Below are 20,173 nucleotides of genomic sequence, written 5' to 3'. Positions count from 1 at the left end.
ATTATGTCGTGTTTGCCAGCGTCGGCGGTTAAAAAAGTGTCAAAAAATGTAGAAAAAAGATTTAGATAAGTTTTCGACACTTTGAAAAACATATATAAAAATCTTTTCTTTTCTAAATTCAAAATTCTAAATTTTTCAACTGATTTCCTTTTGACATTGCAAAAACAGTAACATGAGTAAAAGGCCTTTAGGTGAGTATTTGAATTGCACATTGTTAATTTTGTTACCGGTTTTTCCTCTCCATAGGTCCCGGACCCGGCGCTTACATGCTGCCGCCGAATGTCGGCTATGACAACCATGATGCTCGTAAGCAACGTATGCCACAGTACTCGTTTGGCACGCGCTCATACAAGCACGAAAAATTAATTGGCCCAGGACCGGGAGCCTATAAGGTGGATACCTTGACGCGTTATGGCATTAGTCGTGGAAATCAATTTACGATCCAAGGCAGAACATATGTGAAAGGTATTTTTTCCATCCATTTTTTGGCATGTGCCTTCAATTATTTATGCATGTTACTATTGTGTTTGCAGAAAAACGATTTGGCCCAGGACCTGGTGCACATGATGTACATCTAAAGCCGTTCTTTAAGGGCACTGATGCGCCAGCATATTCTATGTCTTGGCGCAATGCCTATAACTTCAAGAGCTCTACACCTGGTCCCAATGCATATGGTGTGGATGTGTCACCAATTAAACCGGGATTTCCAGCATACAGCATGTAAGATATACACATTTATAAATCTCTGAACATACTTTGTAATTTCATATATTGTCTCGTATTAAATACAGGGGCATGCGATGTGGTATATCGGGTAAACAACATTCTCCCGGACCAGCTGCTTATGGTGCTGGAAATCTCTCGGTGAAACTACCACGAAGTCCTGAGTATTCAATTGCCGGACGAAATCCCTACTATTACAAAAAAATTGGACCTGGTCCAAACTATTATGATCTAATGTACTATCGTCCCGGTAAATCGGGACAGGCTTACTCGTTCGGTATACGACACAACGAGTTTGCGCCACCAATGATTGTTAAGTGTGATAATATGTGATTGCAATATTAAGAAGAAATCATATTTCTTATATTTGGGTTCTTATTTTGAAGATAAAAGTTATGCAAGTTTTACTAGATTATACAATTGATTATATGGCAATAATAAATTAAATCGAAATCAGTTCGCTAACTTTTTCAATGCAGTGACAACCTTTATTTACTAGACAGGTTTTCGAACGTCTTTTATACGCTTAAGAAGCTTTTACACTTAATTTAAAACTGGGAATTACATTTTAAACTGGGAAGGCAAAGAAAAGGAAGGGTTTCAATTGGAGAATATCTAGTACTCGGAAGTATGTATGTATATTTATCGTGTAACAACCGGAAATACTGGTGTTACCCAAAGCAAATGTTGGGATATTAAGATAATTTCTTCAGAATACTAAAATTAATAATTTATAGATAAGACCGTAATTACGTTATAGCAGAATTTAGGAGTGAAAAATTGATAAAATTCGAAGCTCTAGTGTAATTGATGAGGCCAATGTAATTATAATTTAATTACGCGAATAACTTTGGTCCGCTATACAACACTAAGTTTGTTCTGAACAGCTGATTATCAATTTCTCTACCGAAATGAACAGAAACAAAACAAAATGTATACCACTAATAACAAATGTCATGCTCTAAACTCTTGCCAAGGCAATTTCTATCACAAAAGAATCTATTTACTTATAAGAATATTAAGGGCAAACTAAATATATTTTAAAGTAAATTCATAAAATTTACATTTAAGACATTATCCTGTTATTAATATATTAATTGCTGTTCATATAAAAAACTAGAATTTATGGTGTTGAAGTTATATCATTTGTGTTACCCTTTGCTGCTAATTGCATTCGCTTTCAATTTTCGTTCGTTTGTGAAGGCAGAAAAATTAATTCCGTTAATTTTGGCACAAAAAATCGAACAAAACAACAAAAAAAAATTAGCAAATAGGGGAAAAAATAGTATAATTATAAAATCTTTTTTAGCAAAAAAACGGTAAACACATTATTAAAAAGTGCCCATGTGCATATTTGTCCGAAAACGAAAGTTAACACTAAAGAGAGTAAAGTGGGTGTAGAGTGAGTTATAATTAAGGATCAAGACACGTAAAAACGAAGTTGTTTTATGATGGCAACGAATGCAGATAGTGACCACAATCAGCAGCAGTTGAGAAGCGGTGAACACGAGCTACAACCCAATGATTCGGAAAAATTTCTTCAGGATAAAGGGGCAGCAACTACTAATAAATCAATAGAAGTAAACTCAAACAATTGTTGTGTAAATTCCATTGGATGCACATATGTTCAAGAAGACGAGTCTGTAGAGTCCGAATTTTTGCCTGTAAAACTTGGAACACCTATTACTCGAGAACAAATGCCAACCGACATATCAACTGATAGCGATGCTAAAGGACAAAAGAGTCCTGCTTTGGGGCGTGGTGTTGGCGGCGACTTGCCTGCGGACAATCAATACTTCTTTGAAGATGAAGTTTTCCGCGTTGATAAGAAGGGTCGTGTCAAATTTGGTCTTGTAATTGAGACGTCTGAAACATATTCCGGTGATGAAGATGACGATTTCGATGACGTGCTTCTAAAAGGTGAAGTACGAGTAGCATGGTATCCTGATGGCAAAGAGGAGGTGCAGCCTGAAGGGGCGGTAAGTGGATTAATTTTTCCGAAGACAACCATTTCAAATACTTATTCACATTTTGTTAAGTAAAAAGCATGAAAATAAGCTACAAATACTACGCAATTGATTATGGGTATTATACTCACACATATTCTTTACATTACAAAATAATGATGAGGTTATGGCCACATAAATAAATTTTGACTTGTGTAACCGTTATATAAAGTTAGTGCCTGATTTACATATTGCTGTTACAAATACTTTACCCCTATCAATTAATTATACATTAAAAGAAGTTTTGGTTTCTATTTCATCCAAAAAGATTGCATTAGCTGATCGCACTTTAATGCCAGGTGATGTTGTGCGACGATTGGTGCCGGGCAAGGACACTCAACGCGGTTACTGTCGTGACATTAGCATGCATGCCGATGTCAAAGTGCTGGGAACAAAGTATGTTATTAAAAACGTAATGACAGAAAGACTGCGTCCGATCAATAATTGGCAACGAGATAGCGCCGTTTGCTTAGATTCATGGGTGGGAAGCACCAAGGATGTAGAAGAAAAAGCTGTATTAAGGTTACCGGCAAAACAAATGTAAAACTCAAAAGACTTACATTGATTTATTTTACAGGTCAACTGCCGGCGCTCGCATGGAAATCTCATCCCACAATTTTTTTGGTTTTACTGATTATAATTCCCGCAATACACACGGCATATTTAATCCTCATGTATTTTATCCCGGGAACACTGTGGTCGGACGATTGCCATCTTTAGATGATGTCAAACTATTAACACCTAATATACCGATACATAAAAACAAAAAAGGCAAACCTTTCAAAGCAAAAGTGAGTAGAACTACAGAAAAGATATTGTGTTTTAGAACGAAAGTTTTGAAAATATATATAATAATTGAATTTCATAGTATACTATTGAATCAGTTGAGACCGATTCGGTTTGGGTTCACTGGCAATGTAAGGCTCTCTCTGAAGAAAATGCTATTGACACCAGCGTGTTAGAGCAACCAAATCCTTGTGTGAGCGGTGAAGACTTGTTGCGCCTAAAACGCCTGAATCTCTTCGAATCATGTATGGTACAAATAAGTGATCGCAACTACTTAAAATTCTCTAACCTTGATAACTTTATAAAAAAATCACAATGGGAGAAAGAGCAAGGTTTGTCTTATTGTCTTTTATAGAGTATATTTGATTTCTATTATTTTCAGCTAGTAAATTTAAAGTAGCGTTAGCGCAAATCCAAAAAACCGAAAATCAGTATGGTGGTTTAGTCAATTCCGTCGGTCAAACTAATGCCGGCAGTAATAGTTCACATCATATGGAGAAAACCAAAAAGAAGTCAAGTTTAATAGATGCTGATACTAAAAGCGCGAAGCCCAAAAAATCTACATTAAAAACTGATAAGCTAGGCAGTTCAAATAGCAGAGACAAAACATCAAACGAAACTTCTGTCGATCATAGTGCATCCAATTTTCCATCGAGAAAAGCTTCAAAAACCAGTGGAGAACCAGAATGGGTAACAGACGATGATGACGAGGACGACGATGAAGACGTTTACTTCAACGATGATTTCTGTGAGGATCGCGTCAGTACTACAACCTGCTCAAGTCCTTCTCCTCATCATAGCCCGAAACATAGCAAAAGACATCTATTAAAAAAGAAAAGTAAAGTACCTACCAAACGTTCCTCTTTGATGGTTCCAGAATTTCAACCGAAAGACGGCGATGAATTAGTTACCGAAGCTCTTTTAGTATACAGTACTGCCACAGTGGTTTGGCAGGATGGTACCGTGGAGGCTGGCATATCTTCTACACAGTTGTACCCCATACATCATTTAGATAATCATGTATGCTGGCACAATGTAGTACTTTAGATAAATTCTAATAATTTATTGTTAGGAGTTTTTCCCTGGTGACTTCGTTGTATGCGGCAAGGAAGATGGTGATATAACTTATCGCGACTATGGCGTTATACAAATGGTGGATCATCAGGGGCGCACAGCACGCGTCAAATGGTATACAACATATACATCTGCTGATGAACCGAGGTAAGGGTTTATTTGCGTGCCTGGGTTAACTTAATACGAATATGAAAATTTTTACAGGCCGAAATACAATGGCGAGACAGAAGTTAGCGTGTATGATTTAAAAGATCATCCTGATTTTCAATATCGTCCTGGAACTATGGTTATACGCGTTGCAAACTTTGTGGGTGCGGATGCCACATGTACCGCAGGTCAAATCATAGATAATTTCATTGACGGACGAGCGAAAGTGTGGTGGGTTGACGGACATATAAGTATGTGCTGGCCGCAAGATTTATTTGAAGTTGGCCAATACGACCACGCTGATTGGGGACACGAATCGGATGACTCGTGGGAGACTGAGTCTGAAAATAGTGAACTAGGAGGAAGCACGCCAATAATAGCGCTGGAAGAATCCCACATCATAACAAACATTGAGCGTACACGCATTGCTATTGCACGCCTTGAGGAAATTTTCAATATGAGTCCGAATTTGCAGAATGCCGAAGTAAGTCCGATTAGTAATTGTTGAGGTGGTCAGTGACAGTTTCATGTTGTGTGCATATTTAGGTTATGCGTAATTTGTTAAATGTTTACAAAGGTTGTCGCTACTTGGATCGCTTATTAAACACCAGCTTCTTTCACGAAGACAATTTCCAGGTAATAGTTTTCTATTTACGTGTAATAAAACTAACGAAATATTTAAATAAAAACATTTTCACTGTAAGGGTCTAATTGAACGTGTACGCAAAGGCGGAACTCAATCGATTGCGGAGCGCGCACAAGACCGAAAAAATCGTCTATTTAGTTATGTGCAAGCTACCTCACCAAATGTCAAGCATCAAGCTATTGCGCCTCTGGATAGTGTAGAAAAGACGCCGCCAAAACAACTTACCGATGATAAATACGCCGGCGGTGCGCACGAAATCGCCACCATCACTAATACACCTAAGGAATATGCGCCGAAGATACTCTTCAACATCTCCCCAACACCGTTTAAATCCCCATCGTCCGGCACAGGTGGTGGACCATCGAGTACTATCACTTCTCCGTTGGTACTACCTGTGCTGAGGTTAAAATCAACCACATCGATTTCTACTGTAACACAAGCACAATCCACACATAATTTGTTCGAAAACGCTGGGGTAAAGAAAGCCACTTCAAGTACTACTGAGGCACAGTCAAGTGTTCATAATAGCGGAAATGCAGATATTAAGACCTACACTGGTGGCGCCAATATATCCACGCATCAAAAAAATATTCTGGCACAGAATAATCAATTGCTTAACTCTGCAATGCTCAACATTGAAAGAGCATTTGAGAAAACTTGTCAATTAAAATCAGCAATAGGATCATCACAGGTAAGCTGTTTATAAGTATTGAACATATATATACATATAATTTGTATATGGTAATTACAGGATGACTCTGGCAACTGTTCACGCAATGAGAACTGTGATGGCAGTTCCACCAGTTACTCGGATCTCACTAACGGTTCGGTGAAAGTTAATGACGATCAAAACTCGATGTCCTGCAGCAGCATTGAATTTAATGAAGACGCTGCACCTGAAATGGATTGTGTGCGCCTTTGTGCTCTACTAAAGGAACAATTGGTTAAATGCATACAACAGATTCGGGAAAAATACTACAAAGGCGAGAATATTAACTTAAGTGAAGTATTCAGTTTTGACGGAATTGAGGAAACACAAATTGAGGACCCTATGGAGGTAGATGATGAAGAGTCAACGGAAGGCCAGGATCCTGAAACGTCCACAATAGAATATAAGCAACAAATAAACCTCACCAAATGCGACCCAGTTGCTATGAGTACACCATCGGAAGCCAATGCATGCATATCGCTGGATTCTGTTCTAAGTTCACCCATTGAGGCAATTTCCACTCCAATCGCGAACTCTGAATATTTTCAAGTTTTACCTCAAGCACCGCCCGGTCACAAGTTTCAATTGACTATTTTTCATCCGAATAATACCCAACAATATTATAGAGCTGTACAACGTGAGCATCGCATGCTAAAGACTTCACTGCCGCCCGGCGTATGGGTTAAGTAAGCATATAATTTTTTAAATAAATACGATATATATATTTACATAAATTATTTGTCTTAACTGCGTAGAGTTTTTGAAGATCGTATGGATTTACTAAGTGTCATGATTGAGGGCCCGAAGAAAACACCGTATGAAGATGGCTTATTTTTCTTTGATATACAACTTGGTCGCGAATATCCGAAGAGTCCGCCATTGTGCCATTACATCAGCTATTGCTCCGATCGCCTAAATCCGAACCTATACGAAGACGGCAAAGTTTGTGTATCTTTGCTAGGCACATGGGCTGGACGCGACTCGGAGGTTTGGGGCGCAAATAGCACTCTCCTACAAGTGATCGTGTCTATACAGGGTCTCATATTGGTGCCCGAACCGTACTTCAACGAGGCTGGTTACGAAAAACAAAAAGGCATGTGTATTCACATAAGTAAGGCACACATGTAAATCTTTAATTATCTATTACATAGGCACTCAGCAAGGTAGTGAAAACTCTCGTATGTACAATGAAATGGTTATTATAAAAATGGTGCAGTCATCCACGAAACTGCTGCAACAGCCACCAGAACTCTTTCGACAAGAAATATGCGAACATTGGAATCAACGCGGCCTTTCAATGTATGAACGCATTAATGGTTGGATGGAATTATCCAAGGCCACGACAAATAACCAAAACGAAGAGGCTACAGCGAAAACTGTATCGGAAGAGATGCACCAGCCGAAGCAAACAAATACAAATGAAGGTAGGCAAAAGCGCTTATTTAAGCTCATATCGGTAGATAAATCATTTACAACTTGACATTTCAGTCAACGCTGAAGAACCCAAAGTTACGTTCGCTTCACCCGATTTTCCACTTGTACCTGCAAGCCGTGGCTTTTGTCTGACATTAGCTGGCCTCTTAGAAACTTTTAATTCAAAATTAGTAGCGTTAAAAGCGGAACGTAAACTACTAGTGGGGAAAAGTGACGCAACAGCGACTGAACGCCACCTTGAATAGAACGCGATATCGGCGCCGTTCATGATAACTTTGAGCCTATTGCTGGCTTAACGGCTTTAGATTTTCAATACTACAATTGAAAATTGTAAAAAAAGGAATAATTTATTTTGTATTATTATTATTATTATTTTTTAAATAATTTTGCCTTTTTATGGTGCTTATGTCCGTTTACTAAACATTAGTGTGAAAATCACAATTGCATTGCTGTTTAAATGCGCTTAAACGTTGTCATATTTATATACATACACATAGTATATCGCTAGTTTTTGTATTAATGCAAAGTATTAAATGATAAATTTAAGTCACACACTGAAACTCACAAATAAGCATGTTAATTTATAATCATGAAAATTTGTTTATCAAAATTGTAACAAGATAAAATACTTTAGCACTAAGCGAATACAAAATCATTATCACGAGTTTGTTAAATTCTTGGAATCTCAAAAATGCTCTTCTATGTATTTGTAATGGAAAATAAATTGCTAGCAATTCTAATAAACAACTGTATATAACTAAGTATATGCGTGGTGCGTAAATTATGGCACAATTTCAGCAGCAATGTTCGAAAAAGCCTAAAATTTTTGTTAACGATTCAAAATTATTATCAATTATAAATAACTCATAAAGGAAGTAGATTACATATGGATTACTGCACCGTTTCTAGTATTCTTTGTTTATTATTGTATTTATAAAATATGGTATACCGTTGGTGTTGAATATTTCAAATTGTGATCTTCATTATTTATAATTTATGCGAAATTAGTTTACATCCACCTGATATTTTAATATTAGTTGTTCTGCCAAAGTAATGGTTTGAGATTCAATTACACTTATAATTAATACTAACATTATATCTTAAATACCATTGGCAATTTTTAGTTATTTACACAGTCTTCAGCACTATTACTAATTAGAAAATTTTGTTTCATATAAAAGTAACTGTAACTAATGTTAAGTGTAATAGTGGCATTACACAGATATATGCATGTATTGTATGTTAATATTTATGAACACCATAGATAAGTATATATATTTATTCGAGTATGTTCTCTCCACTTTGCAGAGAACTGAAGTTTCTGGAGAAACCTAATACATTTGCAACAGAAAGTTGTAGACTTAATTTGCAATCCTTAAGAAAACGTTAAAAATAAAAGTAAAACCAAAAAGAAATAATAATAAAGCGCGAAGTGAAGCTAAGAAATGAAAAATATACCAAAGAATGTTGCCTTCTAAAAAACTCTTAAATGAAATTTTATTAACCAACCGGTAATTCACAGCTAAATATGCCACTAAAAGAATGTTTTCCTTATTCAAGTAATTGAAAATAAGCGTAAATGGTGGAACACTGTAATTATAAACAATTAAACAAAGAATTAAAAAATAAATAAGAAATTTATAAATTAAAAAGGCGTTCAGTCCATACTACAAAGTTTACACAAATAGTTTAATTTATTTTTATTTAGCTACAGACGTATAATGCAAAATAAATACAATATTTTCGTCAAACAATAATATATTGTTCATACTCGTACACAACACAAGCAAACACAAACATCACATACATACATACATACATACATACACACATACACATGCTCCGAGCTGTCTTCACAGATAGCACCAACAAGTGTTAATCCTCCAGATTGTTCAAAATCCAGTCTACATAGTAGGTGACGCGCGTGTAAATGCCTGGCCAAGAAGCCATACCACAAGGCTGAATACCGAACGATACAATACCTACTACAAAGTGTGGTGAATTTATCAGACGCCCACGCATCGTCAGCGGCGCCCCGGAATCGCCCTGACATGTGTCCTGCATCGGCTGTCCACCTGCACACAACTGCAGTGTCTTATTCACTGGAGTTTGTATGGTTTGGAACTTTTGCGCACACACATCCGTATCCCAAATTAGCAGTGAGATGGTCCTTTTCACAGCACTATAGGAGCTCACCTCCGTGCGGCCCCAACCAGCCACATCGGCATATTCATTTTCAAATGTCATTTGTCGTAATACGTTGGAAAGTGGCAGACAAATGGGTCGTATGGTCTCTGAATAGTTAACATTGTCCGCCATGCGTATTAGTGCAATGTCATAGAATTCCGATTGTGAATGTGGTATATACTTATCATGGACGATGATACGTTCGATCTTCACCTCCACATATGGAGGCCAACAGTTTTTATTGCCGTCGGCAGTTTCATAGCAATCAGGATCTGTTCTGGTATCCCACTCACCGAGACGTACACTGTCGAGCTTCCATGTGATCGGTATACTAGGATTCCTGAGACAGTGCGCGGCGCTGAGCACGTAGCGTTGGTTGATGAGCACGCCGGCACAGTTTAGTGCTGTGGCATTGTATGCTAAACAGATATATATACAGAGATTAGGTGGTATTTCGTGAAACTAGTATAAATTTAACATATCTTAATCTGATACCAGAAATTGCCTTTTAGCTATTTTATACGCAACATTAAAAAAAAAAATACTTCGAAATATTTCACAATTATTGCACTTTAATTATTTAAAACTGTACCACACTTGCCATACTACGTAGTATAATAAGTAATTGTAAGTAAGTAACATGTTGCAGCAGCGAATAATAGTTTAGTTCACGTAATGGTTGTTTGTAACACCTAAATCTAATTGTGAAAAATTTTGAGTTAGGTATAAATGATTAGGATGTTCCTTGGCACCATTGCCACACCCACGAAATGCCATTACACGAAAAATTGTAGAAGGCTATAACTGAGCCCCATATTAAGATAGGAAACTGTAATTTGGTAGAGGATAGACACCACATTCGTGGTGTGAAAATTTGTAAAAAAGTGGGCATGTCCCGCTCTCCAATAAGTTTACACAAACCTCACTAAATAAATACACCAGAAGCAATTAATTTCAAAGTCAAGAAGACAGGAATTAGAATAAAAATTACACAATAGACGTGGCATCAAATAATGAAACGCCTAAAAAACAGTGGCAATCGGATTAAAACTTTTCAAGACCACAGGTATCAGTTATATGGACTTTACAATATGTGAGTTATCTTTCTTCTGTTAATAATATGTCGTGATGCCAAAAATGAATAAAATCGACAAAAGCTCCCATTTACTTAATACGTAAGATATCTTAGCAAAGATAAGTCTACATATAATATCTGATATACTACAGTTCAATTCTGAAAATGTGTGAAATCAGTCCACGAATGACTTCAGCATTATATTGCATATAATGATTTTCTTTATTTTAGCAGACTTTATGGTATACCTAATATAATATATCGATCTACATGTGTGTGAATTATCTTCATAAAATTATGTGGAAACATGTTCTCGAGTACACTTGAGTAATGCCAAACGTTGTTGAGATAAGTTGAGACCTTCCATTATACTCCTAACTTCAATATACCCGTTATAGTGATTTCCAATTTTCCAACTACCGTTAAACCGTTTATGTCGGTCAATATGTGTGATATTGTAATTAAGTAAAGTTTTCTAAAAATGATGTAGCACTAAATATGAATGATGATTCGTCTAGATCTTAGCCTAAGCCTCATAGCCTTAATAAAATGATTTCGGATCCTCTGGTTATTTCCTTATATACATAACTTATGTACATAAATACCTCGGACTCGAAGCAAAATGTAGTAATAAAAGTTAGTGAGTCTATGACCTATAACTATAAGTTAATAAGATATCCAATATGATTGTAATCCATTCAAAGTTTCTTCGGATAATTAAAGTTGAATGTTTATGCAATATGTTTTAATATAAAGTTTTGCAACAGCTAAAAGTATTTCCCCGGCTTGGATATCAGGTTACAAAATGGTTATACCCGAACTTAGCGCTTCCTTACTACTATAGAGGTATTAAATATTTGTAATGACTTTATTGATCTCTCATAACTACAGAAATGAGCTATTTTTATACAGAACTTACGTCTCTGGTACTTTATCAGTGCCGACCACGGATACTCATCCACCTGGGATTCTACGCCGCCAAAAATTCGCATACTGAAAGTGATTCCGCAAGTGCCTGGTGGTGGTAACATTTTACCCGATTCCCTATCGTTATTTTCCGCATTTGGATTATCTGGACAGCAGACCTAAGCAGAAGTAAAGCCCCGTTTATTTACATAGTTTTTTTATTCACATCATAGCAGATGGGCTTACACGTGTCTTATCCGCTCCTGATGTGGCATTGACGTCAGAGCCACAGAAACTATTACGCAAATGATTTAGTATATTATTGTCTTTAAGAACAAAATCGACTAAATTAAGTAAACTTGGGCAGTCGGACAACGGTACGCAATGACCTGGAACTCCGACAGGTGTGTTGCAAACGCCATAACTCACAAACACTAAAAGAAGATACGAAATTATATTAGTCAAAGAAGCGCTATTTTTTTTTTTTGTTTTTTTAACAAAAACGCTCTAGCATATTATTTACAGTATGTAACATTTAACTTTCATAAGAGAATTTTAAAATCAACCGTTCTCGAGTGTTTCGCTCAGAAAAAACGGTTCTTAATTATATATTAGTATAGCTTGGAGGAGAACCGCTTACAGAAAAATGTCTAAATAAATTTTAGCTCTGATAAGGGATTTTCCTATTTTTTAGCTAAGTTTCCACCTTTCGTTCTTAACTATTTGGTCTATAACTATAAGTCTTGTATATTTGTGCTGTTAACCAAGAGATAGCGTAACTTGATTATTATTACATTGTTCTAATATTCCGAACATGCTTTGGAAAGCTACGGCCTTTGCGTGTCTGACATATACTGAGTCAACCATTTAAAGTTTAAACAACAATAACTTATTTACTCAAATATGTCGAACTTTGTGCTTGAAAAAGGTCTTTTGCGGGGAGTTTTTCTTCTTTACTTTAATATGAAGAAAACCTCAACTGAAAGTCATCGTATTTTCGTAAAAGTTTATGCTCGAACTGAGCAAACGTGCTAAAATGTGGTTTGCACGATTTAAAATTGTGATTTTGGCTTGGAAGACGGAGAACGTCTTGGGTGACCAGAAGAAGTTTGAAAATGAGTAACCGGAAGCATTACTCGATGAAGATTATTCCCAAAAACAAAATGTTTAAAAGCAGCCGAATATATTCATAAGCCAAGAAATTGGGTGTCATATGAATTGAAATCAAAAGACCAAAAGAGAAATACCAGGGAAAATGCTATTGCTTCAAATGGACAATACTTTGCATAACTACTATACATATTAGAGAATAAACGCACGAATCTGTATAGTTATAGTAGTCAGTTTATTATGTAATAAATTTATACACAAATATGTAGCACAGTAATTAAATTGCAATAATAATAAATTTATTTTCATAGTGCTAGTGTTTAGCTATTTAGTCGAAGAGGTCGAAACCGCTATATAGCTGTGGAAGTGTTATTGTATTCCAATAAATTTTGAGCTGGATTTAAAAAATAGCTTCTAAAAAAATAATATTGACAATTTCCCTTTATTTTTAGATCGACTAAAATAAGCTACATATTTAATATAAGTACGCTGGTTGAATCCAACGTCCGATTAATTTAAGAGTGATTCATATTAAAATCTGGGTATTTATTTTATTGATCAACTTTGTACATCATTAGCGTGCTAATTACGTACATAAATACATGTTATTATTCAGCATAAAAAATAAAGAATTGTAAATAACTAGACAACTTGTTCATGCAGTGCGAAACATTCAATTCAATTGTAGAGAAAAATGAAAGCCCCATTGTAATAAAGGGGTTTTAAATTACAACTGGTTAATGGGCAATGCGAATATTTTTCAGAAAGTGAGGGAATAAAAATTTAAAAACTAATATAAAGTCGATTGCAACATAAAAAATCTGAAAAGTAAATTCTAAGGATTTCTGCTGAGTATAATGATTGAAACATTATACATTTATGAAATGATAAACATTATATCAATACCAATACCCTACATTCGATATAAGCTACTTGTATACTTATATATACGAGTATGTATAACCGCAGTAATAATTGCCAGTTTATAACTCCATATTTTAATGAGGTTTTTTGAGGTTAGACATTTATTAATTAAACTGTTTTGTGGTTTCTAAGGGTGTTAGTGATATTTTTGACCACATACCCGAAATCTGCGTAGAACACGCGTTTGCGATGATAACCTCACAATACCGTGTATTCCATAGCATTAATTTTTAACACAGCGATAATAAAAATCTAGTAAATTTATTCGAAAAACAGGGATCAATACTGTCGACATTTTAAGAAAAACATTACAATTGGAAGAAAAACGAAAAAAAAACATGGCAAAAGTTAATTATTTGGTTTCTTAAATTAACTGGATTCTTATTTTAAAGAATACCGTTGGGTGAAGAAAATAATTAGAATGGATAAGCCTATTTACATTAATGTTCAATTCAAATTTTGGTGAAGATTTAATATTATGGGATAATTTAACGTGAATACAGTTATTGGTAAGCACTTCAGGGTTTGTAATCACGAAAAATGTATAAAAGCACAAGCACACAACTACACAGAGGCTGGGAAACCCCATTCGCATTGTGGTTTGACTGGATACCTACCAGTGTTTACGGCCAGTATGTAGACAGCGACGAAGAGACAAAACAATAATTCGATTGCCCTTAGCATCATTGCTACCGAGAAATCACATACAATTTATTAATTATATTATTGCATATAAAAAATAAAAATGCGCTCTTGGAAAAATCAAATCCGTAAGTGGATGTGTCAATGCGTCAACTTAATAATAATCGCTAATTTTACGACACTTTGGCTGATACTAATCAAGTATTCCGAGACTAATTACCGACACGTCCGAATCACCCTATAGCACTGCCGCCGTCTACTAACTAGCAGCAACCCAGCTCAAGCTCGAACTGAACAATAATATTTACTGGCAGTTTTAAAAGCTTACGCTCTGTATTTTTTACAAATAATCTATAAATATACGTGCATATGCATCTAACCTATACATAAGTGCATACTCGTACATACGTGTACCATATACCTACATATATGTATGTACGAGTAAGCGATAAGCTAGGGCGCTTAATCAGATACTCTTAACATTTTAAGACCCTTTGCTTCTCATTCAAGGAGTTTTATCAGTAATATTCAACTTATATCAGATATGCTCAGCCAGCATCTGGGCTATATGCAAATGTAGTATATTATATATACATTGGTGGGTACAACAGCTGTTGAGGTAATTTTGGAAGTTACTTATGGGTATGTTGGAATTTTATCGGTAGGGGTTTTCAGTTTGAACCCATATTAAAGAGAAATTTTTCGAATGTATGAGTACATATAGATTAAGATTTAAGCAGAAATAATGGTTTGCTTGCACAATTATTTTGATAACGTGTTTTATTTTTCAATCGATATATGTATGTTCATACATATACATATATGTGCATTCGTGCCTAGGAAATATTATAATGATTAATATTACTATAAATAAATTGAAGTTGCTAAGATTTCTCGGAAACTCTATATAGTCTTCGAAATCTAATGAAATTCTAACTAAAATTTTAGTTATTGATTTAAACGGGGTTAAATAAAATGCTGATACCATAATCACCACCATCAAATATATGTATATAATATTGTATATGTTATATGCAGCGAATATACCATATGTATTTGAATATATTATATATGTATATATACATATATTGTATAAATCTTAAAAGCGTTTTCTTAATAATCATAAATGGTGAGCTTAGTTTGTTAAGTTTCTCAGTTAAGATTTTCTATAATACCTGGAGCAATCTTGCTCTCAAACATAGACCTCCACTTTAGAACATACATACATATCGGTATTTTATACATTATCTACCTCAAATTTTAAACTTAAAGATGTGCCACATATTGCCATGGCCTTTTAGATACAAAAAGGTTGGGTAAGAAAGTTTGACCGTTTTAAGCTGGTATACAAATAAGTTTTGTCCGCTAATACTACAAGTATTACCTCAATGAATCAATATTTATTTTGACGTTTAATATAACCGTTTCATCTTGTTAACAATTTGTTTACATTTTAAGTTCATTATGCCACTGCAAAATACAAAGTAATTTTATAATGAACATTATGCTTTTAAATGTTTTAATGTATTCAACTTGGCAATTATAGAACTCTTTCCATTATCCGGATAGAGGGATAACACACGTTCCATATTAAGATTGAAAATTTCTGTTAGTGAATTCAATTTGATCTGTAATACATTTTTTCTGAACCAGTAGTCCAAAAGTAAATTTATTTTAAAAAAGTTCGATTTTGTTATCGATTTTTATACCTCGAACGAGTTTGGCATGACATTTGTAACACCCAAAGGGAAACGTCGAAGACCCTATAAAATTTATAGTTATCTACGGCAACTAGTGCCACAGTTTTTGAGATATCTTTTTAAAATTTTGCACACAACATTTTCTCCCCAAGAATCTGCGCAAATTGCCCATATTGGAACACTATAGCATATAGATGCCATACAAACTGAACTATCGGAATCAAGTACTTGTATGCAGAACTGACCGATCAAAATCAAATTCTGTAAAATATTCCTACATTTGTGAAGGGTATTGTAGCTTTTGTACCACCTAAGTTAACGTTTTTTCGATATTTTTTTTCTTCTTTTTTTAATTTTGTGTCGTGATCAACGCTTAAATTGTGATAGTTGGAAATAAATTATCGTGCGACATGTTTAATAAAGTGTGAACAAATTATTTATTGAACACGTCTACAGTCTAAGAGATTGATCGAATTCGATTAACTTCCATCTCAGTTTAAAACAGGAGTGTCTCCTTACTGTTATTATTAACGGAAGTCACTGATATAACCATTGCGCCCAACAATAGTCTCTCTTTTTAAGTTTATGTTTGTATTGAACTGATGTGAAAGTACACAATTTACACATTAAGTTCGATATCTTGGTATAAAAGGCCTCCTAATAGGGGATATTCTGTGCCACAAAATATATTGTAAGTAATGGTTCCGTCCTTATTTAAAATCCGGTAAAGTTACTAATTCATATCCACTTGTACTACATATTGAATGGATGTATATATCATGTAATGTGAAGAGTCTCTATGCGCGTACATGAAATGAAAATCTTCATAAATTCTACACCAATCACACATTTTAATTAAAACTTCAAGTACAATAATACAATAGCAATGAAATGTCTCAATTATAAAATATACTTATGTATATTTCTTTTCATAATTAAAAATATTCAATCTTTTTACAATAACTGTTATTACTGTTGTTAGGGCTCCATTGCACCTTTTATCCATTCCACGTAGTTACCCACGCGCGCGTAAACACCTGGCCAACCGTTATAACCACATGGTTTTGGACCAAAGGAAATAACGCCTGCCACAAAATAAATAAAGCGATTATTTATTAACTCAGGCATCATCAGTGGTCCACCAGAATCACCACGACACGAATCAATTCCACTCATGCCACCAGCGCACAATTGGTGCGTGCCATCGATAAAGCGATTCGACGATTTATAAATGATTTTACACTTATCCGTTTCCCAGATCCCCACATTAATAGCCATTTTTACTGGCGATGAGGCAGCTTTGGGTTTGTTTGTGGCTCCCCAGCCAGCCACTTCCATTGTGCTGTTCACGAACATGCTGTCACACAAGTCGGTAGATGCCGGTAAACAAATCGGACGTATAAAATCGGTATATGACACACTCTGCTCCAGACGCAGTAAAGCTATGTCGTAGAACTGTTCATTTGAGTTGCTTATGTAGTTGGGATGTGCTATTGCCTTTTCTATGCCCAACTCAGTGAACGGCGGTGCGCAAGACTTCTTGCCGTTTATGTCCACCTCACAGTCAGGATCCGTCCTAATATCCCATTCACCCAATCGAACACTATGCAAAACTCTTTCGTTGTTCGAATTGCTTCGACTTATGCAATGCGCAGCCGTGAGCACATAACGGGAATTGATTAAACTGCCACCGCAGAGAAATTCCAGTTCATTACTACCTGTATTAAAGGGCAATATACAAGTAGCCTTGATTAAGTAATATTAAGTGAGTTAGTATTTAATGCCACATACGTGTTTTATATCGAAGTAAGGCCATCCATGGATAGTCTAAAATTCTTGTCTTATTACCGCCATATATAAAGTCTGAAATCGTACTACCGCATTCACCGGCAAAGGGTAAAACATTTCCAAGGCCCTCTTGCCTCCCGATCCTTATATGTGAAGTTGGGTCTTTCAAGTGTTTTTCTGGACAACAAACCTGCATCCAAAGAAAGATCAGAAAGTCTAATATATTTGAAATATTTGATATTAGTTCAATATAACTAGAAATAAGTAATAAAACTCATCAAGCATATTGCCATAGTAAATAAAGTTGTTGCAGTTTGCAGTGCGACACATTCGTTTTTCATCTCACGAACAAAATCTTCAGTAGCTCTTTTCAAATGAAAGAGAACTAAATTACAACCCCTGCGTATGAAGAGTCGGAGTTTTCACGAGAAATAAATGAAACCCTTTTATCAATATGCAGGGGATTTTGTAGGCGAAACTTATACGCTTGACTATAACCACCCGTGTATTTGCCCCCTCGCACCTTCGTAGATATGATCTACCTTTCCCTATAATCAAAACAGCTCTTTTCTAAAAAGTTAGAAATTTCGGGATTTCTAATGACCATATTAGTCAAAACAAATTAGCATTTTCTGTGTTTTTTTTTATGTAATATTGATCTAGCAATGCATCAACGACTTTCTTTTAATTAATTGGATAACTGTTTTGTTTATGTACCATAAACCTCAGTGAAGTGACATATTTTGCTATTTGCTTGTATATATGTATATTTATATCTACATAATTGACGGTTCAACTTTCCCGAGATTCTCTTATTCGGAGTTTGCGCCTTGATGCCATCCGACAAATGGAATGAACTATAAGTTTTAAGACTACTCTACTAATGGATTTCATTGAATAAATTTTAAACATAGGATATTTGGCATTGCCTGTCTAGGGGCTACCACTATCAGAACAAAGCCGGAACTGGGATCGAAGCAGCTCGTTGTTGTTTTTCGTATAGCAGGGAAATGTAAGTCATGGAAGTCATTTAACGGTAGGTCCAGGAAATGAACGAGTTCAGCTGATCAAGCAGAATAGTTGTTGTTGGTATATCGACAGCAAGTCATGTTTTGTTGTCTGAATTCACTCAGATTTATTCAGGTTGTCATTAGCGCTAATTACCGTCAGGTTGTAGTCAAGTCGATTTTGAGTAGGAAGGTGCCATACGAGTGAGTGTAAAGGATATATAAAGATGCTGTTAGTTGTAAGTTGGGTTGTAATCTACTAAAGTGTCTACAAAGCAGAAACCTGAGGGTTGCTCTTGTTATTTTGACAATCGAACCTAATAACATATGTAAGATCGAAAGCAAACCCAGCGCAGCGATAGTACATGCAGCACAGAATGCTCTCTCAATGCTAAGTTTACTCACCACAATTCGGTGTGAATTATCTTTGAAAGTGTTGTCATAGCCACATTGACTTTTTCGGAGTTTTTCCTCATTTTCGGCATTCAAAGGCCCAGAAATGATGTCCACAATAAATTGACACTCGATTAACTGCACACAGGTACCGTTGCCATTGAAAGGTGAGACGCAACGGCCATAAGTAATCGCGGCTGTTGTAATACAAAATCAAATGGTCAATGTGGAAAAAGTAAACCGACATCAGCGCCTGCTTTGTGATGCACTTACAAATGTTAGGCACAGTGTAAAAAAACATAAGCAATGCAATGACACATGCGTTGATTAAATGCAACATTTTGCTAAATATTTAAACAGCAATAACAACTGCAATCAATTAAAATACTAAACGAGTTCTTTAACTACAGCTAGTTGAGAACTTAAACACGTCTACGTCCAGTACCTATCACAGGCATAACTAAACTCTAGCAATGACTTGAATGCAGCTGAGCTTGGAAAATAAGACAACCAAACAGCGACTCTCATTCGCTATCTACACACGCTTGCTTATTGATTTCGTCGAAACGCTCGTTATATGCATTGTATGCCGTCTTGATGACGATAAGACGCCTACTATGAGAGTGGGGTTCTCCGAGTTACCTAATGCCTCTTATAAACATTACTCACGGCGCTTAGCTCTTCTAACTGCATAATGATGGACAACGAAAGTGTTCAGAAATCATGGCAAAAACTTTTTCTATTTGAATTGAAAGAATACACCCGCAGCGCCCAGTTTAATTCAAGAATGAAATACGTTTTTTACTCTCTGGTCGACATGGTTTTCGACCCAATACATGTGCTACACTTATTTATTTATGTATATTCATGTTGATTTAAACATGCGTATTTTAAACACCGTGCGCTACACTCGCGC

At 35.6% G+C, this 20,173-nt stretch overlaps 3 protein-coding genes across 3 annotated transcripts; 2 read left to right on the top strand and 1 right to left on the bottom strand.

Moving 5' to 3' along the window:
• The first annotated feature begins 67 nt into the window (after window positions 1-67).
• On the top strand, window positions 68-1,179 carry LOC106622000 (ciliary microtubule associated protein 1B). Its single transcript, XM_014241039.3, has 4 exons — window positions 68-191; window positions 247-465; window positions 534-720; window positions 792-1,179. The coding sequence occupies exons 1-4, from the start codon at window positions 173-175 to the stop codon at window positions 1,054-1,056; spliced, it is 690 nt and encodes a 229-aa protein (XP_014096514.1). The 5' UTR covers window positions 68-172; the 3' UTR covers window positions 1,057-1,179.
• A 723-nt stretch (window positions 1,180-1,902) lies between these two features.
• LOC106622008 ((E3-independent) E2 ubiquitin-conjugating enzyme) lies at window positions 1,903-8,272 on the top strand. The gene is made up of 13 exons (XM_014241048.3): window positions 1,903-2,702; window positions 2,998-3,251; window positions 3,307-3,520; window positions 3,598-3,847; window positions 3,898-4,535; window positions 4,588-4,736; window positions 4,794-5,220; window positions 5,283-5,372; window positions 5,441-6,073; window positions 6,134-6,777; window positions 6,847-7,184; window positions 7,243-7,515; window positions 7,580-8,272. The coding sequence occupies exons 1-13, from the start codon at window positions 2,172-2,174 to the stop codon at window positions 7,768-7,770; spliced, it is 4,632 nt and encodes a 1,543-aa protein (XP_014096523.3). The 5' UTR covers window positions 1,903-2,171; the 3' UTR covers window positions 7,771-8,272.
• Window positions 8,273-9,186: 914 nt separating this feature from the next.
• Window positions 9,187-19,734, bottom strand: SPE (Spatzle-Processing Enzyme). The gene is made up of 7 exons (XM_070108286.1): window positions 19,531-19,734; window positions 19,270-19,454; window positions 17,861-18,047; window positions 17,050-17,787; window positions 11,940-12,127; window positions 11,707-11,872; window positions 9,187-10,131 (listed from the first exon to the last, which is right to left on the bottom strand). The coding sequence occupies exons 1-7, from the start codon at window positions 19,595-19,597 to the stop codon at window positions 9,401-9,403; spliced, it is 2,262 nt and encodes a 753-aa protein (XP_069964387.1). The 5' UTR covers window positions 19,598-19,734; the 3' UTR covers window positions 9,187-9,400.
• Between the last annotated feature and the right edge of the window lie 439 nt (window positions 19,735-20,173).

This window comes from Bactrocera oleae, chromosome 2, assembly GCF_042242935.1.
Source record: "Bactrocera oleae isolate idBacOlea1 chromosome 2, idBacOlea1, whole genome shotgun sequence".
Lineage (NCBI taxonomy): Eukaryota > Metazoa > Arthropoda > Insecta > Diptera > Tephritidae > Bactrocera > Bactrocera oleae.
Note: the sequence above shows the minus strand (reverse complement) of the source record. Positions and strands in the feature narration are given on the sequence as shown.